The sequence below is a fragment of the Abramis brama genome, assembly GCF_963993115.1.
Source record: "Abramis brama genome assembly, chromosome: 11".
Classification (NCBI taxonomy): domain Eukaryota; kingdom Metazoa; phylum Chordata; class Actinopteri; order Cypriniformes; family Leuciscidae; genus Abramis; species Abramis brama.
The window spans coordinates 533,232-542,500 of record NC_139973.1 but is presented as its reverse complement, the minus strand read 5'-3'; the positions used below and the strand labels follow the sequence as shown (position 1 = coordinate 542,500).

Here is a 9,269-nt window from a genome sequence, read left to right as displayed (position 1 = left end):
TCTACTGTACTCTACATATACTGTACTCTACTGTGTTCTACCTCTACTGTACTCTACTGTACACTGCCTCTACTGTACTCTACTGTACTCTACCTCTACTGTGCTCTACCTCTACTGTACTCTACCTCTACTGTACTCTACCTCTACTGTACTCTACATATACTGTACTCTACTGTGTTCTACCTCTACTGTACTCTACTGTACTCTACCAATACTGTACTCTACCTCCACTGCACTCTACTGTGCTCTACCTCTACTGCACTCTACTGTACTCTACATATACTGTACTCTACTGTACTCTACATATACTGTACTCTACCTCCACTGTACTCTACTGTACACTACCTCTACTGTACTCTACTGTACTCTACCAATACTGTACTCTACATCTACTGTACTCTACCTCTACTGTACACTACTGTACACTACCTCTACTGCACTCTACTGTACTCTACATATACTGTCCTCTACCTCCACTGTACTCTACTGTACTCTACATATACTGTCCTCTACCTCCACTGTACTCTACTGTACACTACCTCTACTGTACTCTACTGTGCTCTACCTCTACTGTGCTCTACCTCTACTGCACTCTACCTCTACTGCACTCTACCTCTACTGCACTCTACCTCTACTGCACTCTACCTCTACTGTACTCTACTGTACTCTACCTCTACTGCACTCTACTGTACTCTACCTCTACTGTACACTACCTCTACTGTACACTACTGTACTCTACCTCTACTGTACACTACCTCTACTGTACTCTACTGTACTCTACCTCTACTGTACATTACTGTACTCTACATATACTGTACACTACCCCTACTGTACACCACTGTACTCTACCCCTACGGTACACCACTGTACTCTACCTCTACGGTACTCTACTGTACTCCACCTCCACTGTACACTACTGTACTCCACCTCTACTGTACTCTACATTTATTGTGCTCCACCTCTACTGTAATTTACTGTACTTTACCTCTACTGTACTCTACCTGTACTCTACCTCTACTGTACTCTACCTCTACTGTACTCTACCTCTACTGTACTCTACCTCTACTGTACTCTACCTCTACTGTACTCTACCTCTACTGTACTCTACCTCTACTGTACTCTACCTCTACTGTACTTTACCTCTACTGTACTCTACCTCTACTGTACTCTACCTCTACTGTACTCTACCTCTACTGTACTCTACCTCTACTGTACTCTACTGTACATGCGTGAATCTGCATTTCCTTCAGCCTGAGGATCATTTTTTCACTTTTGTCGTGAAAGAGTCTTTACATTTGCCCAAAAATATTTTGTTATAAAAAAAACAAGCCAAGCCCAGTTGAAAAAAAAGTAACACAAAACTAACGTAATGCATTACTTTTCTAAAAAAGTAACTAAGTAACACAGTTAGGTAGTTTTTAAGGGAGAAACGCAATATTGTAATGCATTACTTTTAAGGTATCTCTCCCCAACACTGGTCGTCTTTAACATCTGGATCTGACAGAAAATCTCTTACGTTGAAGTGGCTGTGGCTATTTATTTATTAAATCACAAAAATGTCAAATTAAAATAATTGAATAATTGTATAAAACAATCTATAATAAAACATATAAAAGGATGTTTTTTACCTGCATGTCATGTGACCATTAACAGAGATTAACATCAGAGAACCGTGAACATGTGAATGTGTCATCAAATTATTGAAATATTACATGAAAACTTCAAGAACAGGTTTGTGAATCACTGAATTACACAGATCTCACTCGACTCACCCATTGGTAGTTTGAGACGCTGTGAGCTCTGGAAACTTCTCACCGAACGATGGTTTAACGGGGCTTAACCTGTCACACAAACATGAGCACGTCAACACATCTGATGAACAAAAGTATTCATTTCTTTAATTAAACAAATTAAACAGACAAACGTCCAACTGAAACATTTAAGAAAAACGTTCCATGAATGATGTATAAATAATATTTTTGTGCTAACATTCTGAGAACATTATAAAAGACCTGGGGCCTCATTTATAACCGTTGCGTACGCACAAAACAGGGCCTGAAAGAGGCGTACGCCACTTCCGACGCACAAGTTGTGATTTATAAAAACAAACTTGACGGGAAAATTTGCGCACCTGCACGCAAACTCTGACCCATGCGTACGAACGTTTTGGAGATGGCAGTTTGGCGACACCGATGGTGAGCTGGAGTTAAATGTCTTTTTGGTCAAAAATTATACAGAAATATAATACAAATATAATTTCACTCACCAAGCCTGTCACTTGAAGCAAATATCCACCCCTTCTTAAATGTCCGCGCCAGCGAGCGCGTTGGGCCGTTTAGTGAAACTGACGCAAATAACAGTTTAAATAAATAAAATAATGATTTAAACTATGTTTTACTTCTGATATAAACATTTAGATTAAATATGCCATTCAAATTAATGGAGAACACTTAAACATGAAATCATTACTGAGAAGTTACAACATTTTTTATTCAAATTCAATCAATAGAAATATTTGTTGTGGATGCGATCTTTTTGAACACTTTTCCTGTGGCGTGCTGTGTTTTAATGTTTTAACCAGTGATAATTGCTTATCAAGATAATACAAGATTGTCTGAGAAAATAGTTTCGTGCAAATAATGCCCAATCTGTTTCCATTAAAAATATAAATCAATTAAAAATACAATTCGGCCAGTGGAAAAGATGAAATGTATTTTACACTATTTGATGTGTATTCAAAAACAAGACAAGGATAGGCAAGTACATGATTTTTATTAATGTAATGTGTCTTGTACCGTTAAACGTTATCACGTGGATGAATAATCATATGCAAATGATATGCAGATGAGGATCTGCATAGTAAAACTAGGCGTTGTAAGCTCCATATATGGTTATTTCGGGGAGGAGACGCATGTGCGCACAATCTTCTGCTGACTGGGATTTATAAAGTGAATTCTGCGCAGGTTCTGGCGTACAAACGGTTTTATAAGTCTGAATATTTTTTTGCGTACGTCATTTTTGGCTTTCAGGCGCACAAACACTTTTAGTAAGGTTCCTACACACAGTTTTATAAATGAGACCCCAGGGGCCTCATGTATAAAGACTTGCGTTGAATTCATACTAAAACATTGCGTACGGACAAAGCTGTAAATGTGCGTACGCACAAAAAAACCCAGATGTATGAATCTCTGCGTACGAAGGATCCCACGCATATTCTCTTTGTACATCGCAGTTAACGTAAAATTGAGCGCATGTGCACGAGCACAACGCCCCACCCAGTCTCCTCCCTTAATTAAACTAATTTAAATATGGTAATGAGTCCACTTTGGCAAAAGAAAGCAGTAAGAAAATGGCGGCAAGAAACGAAACTTTACAGAAAGTGAATTGGAGGTGCTACTATCGGAGGTAGAAACATAAAAAATAAATAAAAATTATTTGGAACTTTGTCCTCCGGAATTAATAACAAAAGGAAAAAATATGAGTGGGAGAGTTTGGCTGATGCTGTCAATGCGGTGGGATCTGAAAGTCGCACTGTAGAGTAGACTGAGTACAGTTGAGATTTGATTTTTCACACAAAAATAGACACTGAAAAGAAGTGAATTTCCACATGACACGCCACATGACATTTCATTAGCTTGTAGACTAAGATATTATCAATCAATAATAGCCTACCCTAGTTTATATTTTCCACAATTAGCTCATAATAATAAGGTGCTTTTTGTCTCAACTTTGTCTCAACTGTACCAATATGTGGTACAGTTGAGACACCCATTTCTAATGATGTGAAGGTAACTAACCATTCACTGTAAAATATAAAAAATAAAGACAAATAAAGAAAATAACAATTGGGCAACATTTTTGTTTATTCATCCATTTATATTCATTCATTTTATTTAAATTAGCACTGGTTAAAATGTATAAAGCAGGAACAAGATATGTAACAATATTTAATAATAATACAGTTTAAATATCACGAATATCAAATTTTATTTTCATTTGCGTCCTATGCTGGCTTATTACGACGTTTAACCTGTTATCATAACGCTGAACAACTAAACAGTGTGTTTCCTAATAGAGCTCTATCGGGGGTACAGTTGGTACATGTGTGTCTCAACTATCCCCCGCTGGCCACCTCGCACATTTCTCGAGATTTTGCAGTTACCTTGCATGACACAATACCATGAAATATGCCAGTTTTTAGGGCACAGAATAACGTTTGTGGTGATACCAGTTACGTTTAACAGTCACATAAGGATAATAAGCTATTCATTGTGGAGAGCGCATGGTGAAGTGAACGTCATATCTTAGAAAAAAAAAAACTTTTCCCGATATCTTCGGATCGGAGATGCGTCCGTTGTTCAAATTTCCCACGATCAAAGAGGACACTAATACGCACGTGCACAGCAAAAATCACAACTTGTGCTTGCTGCGAACGCAAGTTATTTAAGGTGTCTCAACTGTACACAGCCTACCCTAAATGACCTTAAAAAGAAATGGTCTGATATAAAGGTGGACATTAAACAAAGCTGTCATTTCCATAGACTAAGGGTTGTATCAATTTGCATATGCTTTTATATGTTCTTATTTAATTGCATAATTGATAGAATATTCCCATAAGGCTCGTGTGACAATATATGTCAATTATTTTATAAATTGCAAATTAATAGCAATGCTTCCCACGGTTGGTGGTGCGATAGACTTGTAGAACAATTCGTTGTGTAATGTTTGCATTTCACTTCATTGCCTGTAAGAGTCGCCAACGGACAAAAACAATGAGAAATGTACGTACGCCAGACATGAAATTGGCGTGGAGGAACGCACATTCTCGCGTTAATTTCACTGTTAGTACATACGACCGTGAGCGTGAAAGCTGGCGTACGCAAAGTTTTTGTGCGTACGCAAGATTGATACATGAGGCCCCAGATAATTTGAATGAATGTTCTATCAACGTTAATTTGAGAGAACCTCATCTAAAAGTTCCCTGTTCGCTGTCCCTGTCTCTGCAGAACAAAAGTGGGCGTTTCTAAATTTGTGGGTGTTTATAAATCATGTAATGAAATTTATGCCCTTCACCCCTAAACCCCGCCCTCACTGTGACGTGGGCCAATCAGGTGACGTGGTCAAAAACGCCCCTCTGTTTATGGCCCCGCCCACTGATCTGGTCCCGCCCATGACGGTCCTGCAGACACGCTGATGCCGGCCGCTGTGAACTCCACTTTACTCACGTTTTGCTGCTGGAGTTTGCGCCAGAGAAGACGCGCGCGTTGAAGCTGGATGTGTTGGGAGTCTTGAGCACCGGATTCCTGCAACAGAGTCTCACATTAAACAGATTCACACACGTCTGAAGCTTCTAGCATGTGTGTGTGTGAAGAGCGTCAGATCTCACTTGGCTGGGACCGGAGGTTTGGGAGCCTGAGCCGGAGCCGGAGCCGGTGGCGGGGCGATCGCAGAGATGATCGTGTTCACCGATGCGGGGCTGAGGGACCACACAACAGCCAACTCACCGTTATTATACAGCACTTTTTACAACACAGACTGTTTACAGTGATAATAGGAAAATAATGCAACAAAGTTTGTTTCTAGAAGAAAATAGCATCATAGTCCAGTTTAAAGGGGACATATCATGAAAATCTGCTATAATCGGGTCCCGGTGCTTCTACCAACCCAGAAAACCTGAGAAGTGAAACCCAGTAACTGTGTTCTGGTGAGCCTTTCTCTGCAAGCGTGTCAAAAAATAAGCCGATCAGATTTCGCTCTCCTTCTGACGTATGAAGAGGATCTTATTATAATATTACCGGCCCTTAATCTGCACGTTTACACACACCAGCCGACATTTGGTTCCACAAGCGACAACAGAGACCAGTTCTAACGCACTGATGAAGATCCAGCAAAGCCTAAAGCTGTTCTGTGGTTGAGCACAGACGAGCACTGAACACTATTGACCAGAACATGTCACCGCTGTCTTATAAAGACCTCAGGAACTGTGGACACTTGTGGAGAAGTTAAACATGATGATGAGATGATCAGTGTAACTCCACAACAACTACAGAAATGTCTCCACTAACATTCAGAAGCTCTTCCTGAGTCTCTCCGTAAGGCTGCACTCGCTGCTGGTGATTCTGGGATTCTGGATGAGTGAGATTGGCCTGTTCTGTTATTGCCGGAGTTTCTGAAGCTCGTGTAAAGACTCCGCCCTCTTCTGAATGGAGGCGGAGCTAAAGCTCATTTGCATTTAAAGGGACACACACAAACGGCGAGTTTTTGCTCACAACCAAAAAGGGGCAAATTTGACAAGATATAATAAATGATCTGCTATTCTGAGCTGAAATTTCACACACACATTCTGGGGACGCCAGAGATTTATATTACATCTTGTGAAGGGGGCATAATATGTCAGCTTTAAGTAAGTTCAGTGATGGTTCACTTTTGTTGTAAAAAAAGTTATTAATTTAGTTCATTTATATATATATAGCAGCTCTGGAGAAAACCGTGATGTCATCGTCCAGCTCAGCTCAGTTCTCATATAATGGTGTCAGTGCAGGGGATCAATAATATTGTTGAATATTAAATGTCCTCAACTAAGCAAGACAAAAGCCAAAGGCGACAGAGGAACTAAAACTCCATCAGTGACAGAATGGAGGAAAACCCTCGTGAGAAACAGTTCTCCTCTGGCCAACGAGTGAACAGTGTGTGATTATGATTCAGGCAGCATTACAGGTCAGAGGTCAGACTGTGTGTGTGTGTGTGTGTGTGTGTGTGTGTGTGTGTGTGTGTGTGTGTGTCACCTCTTGCTGAAGGAGCTGAAGGTCGTCCCAGAGTTCAACGGGGTTTTTTCGGCCTCCACTGTCTTGCTGAAGTTACACAGAACATGAATGAGATTTAATATGAATATGAAAGCAGTGGCTGATATGATTATGATTGACAGATTCTCACCTGCTGACATCATCCACTGGTTTCTTCTGAGACAGAACGACTTTACCGAAGTTCGGATCATCACTATAAAAAAAACACGAGATACAGGAATATTGTAGAGGAGCTCATTTCATCATTTCTACATCACGTGTGTGTGTGTGTGTGTGTGTGTGTGTGTCATACTCGATGGGTTCGTCCTCCTCTGCTTTTCGTCTGATCCAGCTGTTGTCTTGTAGGACGGTTCTCCTCCCTCAAACATGTTGACACATCATCATCATCATCATCATCACATGTACACACACACACACACACACACCTATTCAAGTTCTCGACAGGTTTCAGGAGACTCAAATAAACGAGAAGATCTTACCAGATTTGGTTTGTGTGCTCATGATGTCAGCGCTGTGGAGGTTCTGTGGAATCAAGAGTTCAGGATCACTCAGTCTGTCACTGTGAAGCTCAACAACACAAACCCTTCGTCTGATTCACTGTTTCACACGTCGTGTTTATAACTTATTAGTGTTTGCGTGTGAAAGTGAGTGCGCTGCAGGTGTGTTGTTATGCATATGTGGCAGGGGTGTGTGTGTGTGTGTGTGTGTGCAGTTTCCCTGTTTCTCAGGGTGTGAGCTGAAGTTACCCGTCCTGATCAACCAGCAGAAAACAATTGAACAGTTCCCTTCAGAAACAATTGCCACACACACACACACACACCCTGCTGATAACCAGCGTTTCTTACACACACCGTCTAATGTACGACATACACACACACTGCGGATAACCAGCGTTCCTTACACACACCGTCTAACGTACGACACACACACACACACACACACACACACTGCTCATGATGCTTAATATGACTGTGAGAGGCTTTATGATTTATCATGAGGAAAAAGTGTGGAAGCCCATTTCTTTTTATCATAATTATGTCATTAAAACATCGAAATTGACATTTTCTTGACTTAAAAAGTCAAAATTATGACTAAGTCATAAGTATTGGTTAAAAGTTGAATTTCTGACTTAAAAAGTCATAATTATTACATAAAAATCTAAATGATAACATACTAAATGTCTAAATGTCTAAATTATTGCTTCAAAAAAGTCATAATTATAACATTAAAACATCGTAATCGAAATCACGTAAAAAATTATGGCATAAAATTTCTAAATTATGACCAAAAGTTGAAATTATGACAAACTAAGTCGTAATTATGACATAAGAAGTCTAAATTATGACTTAGAAAAAATTGGTTATGACATAAAAAGCAAAATCATGACACACTAAGTTATAATTATGTCATAAAATCCCAATCAAGTCATAATTATGATTTACCAAAGCATGATTTTGTTTCTTATGTGGCAGAAATGAGCTTCAATAAAAAGATATGATAGATATGAAATATGGACGTCAAGCATCCTCTGCCGCCATTTAATACTTTCACATACAAATGTTTTCAGAAGTTTAAAGTCATTAATGCTGCAGTGTAAGTTTGACTGACCTGTGTGTGACGGACGGCCGCTGGCGTGTGAGTGTGTGTGTGTGTGTGTGTGTGTGTGTGTGTTAATCTGCTGTCACACCCTGCTCTGCTGTCAGAGCCAATGAGGACTTTGATCACATGACCTCTGACCTCAGCAAACCTGTACAGTGAGTTTCAGCTGCCGCTTCAGCACACAAACACACACACTTTACTCACACTGAGATAGATTACACACACACACACTCTCTTTCCTTCTTCGTCAGGTTATTCACCTGTTCTTTCGCTCCTTCATCACGAGTCCAGGCCTGTTTTATTGACGGGTGTGGATCTGATGAAGGTGTCGCACATTCCTGGTGTTTTATCAGACGAGTTTCACTCCTCTCCACATCTGGATGAGAATGTCTGAGGAGAGATTCCCTGATATGATTGTAAAGCACTTGTGTGCAGTAGTACATACACAGCTGCTTAGACACAGTTGCTCTGTTGCGCTTAAAGAAGAATAAAGGAAATAGTCCAGCGCCGTGGTACAGCGAGCACACTCGGCCCTTAAGAGAGAACAGAGGAATGGAGCAACTGGAAGAAAACAAAACTAGAGGTTTTATCGCGTTTCATGGAAAGAGAGCTCGACTGCATACAGAGAGGCCTTAAAAGCTGCTAGATCTGCTTATATTTCAACCCTATTAGAAGAAAATAAACAAAAGCCTAGGTATTTATTTGAAACAGTGGCTAAACTAAAAACGAAAAATAAAGCTTCAAGCCCAGAAGTTTCCAAGCAGCACAGCAGTAATGACTTTATGAACTTCTTCACTTATAAGATTAATAATATCAGGGACAAAATTATAACTATGCGACCGTCTACTACAGTATCGCATCAGGCAG

The 9,269-nt window shown here is 40.0% G+C and overlaps 1 protein-coding gene across 1 annotated transcript in view; it reads right to left on the bottom strand.

Moving 5' to 3' along the window:
- The window catches only part of LOC311092824 (uncharacterized protein), a 22,665-nt gene extending 13,879 nt beyond the window's left edge, over positions 1-8,786 (bottom strand). The window contains exons 1-8 of the mRNA XM_084129786.1: positions 8,663-8,786; positions 7,283-7,325; positions 7,096-7,162; positions 6,934-6,996; positions 6,786-6,851; positions 5,387-5,476; positions 5,226-5,303; positions 1,773-1,841 (exon numbers count right to left, since the gene is read on the bottom strand). Coding sequence (XP_083985912.1) covers positions 1,773-1,841; positions 5,226-5,303; positions 5,387-5,476; positions 6,786-6,851; positions 6,934-6,996; positions 7,096-7,162; positions 7,283-7,304 — 455 coding nt within the window. The 5' untranslated portion in view covers positions 7,305-7,325; positions 8,663-8,786. The remainder of the gene's footprint in view (positions 1-1,772; positions 1,842-5,225; positions 5,304-5,386; positions 5,477-6,785; positions 6,852-6,933; positions 6,997-7,095; positions 7,163-7,282; positions 7,326-8,662) is intronic.
- Between the last annotated feature and the right edge of the window lie 483 nt (positions 8,787-9,269).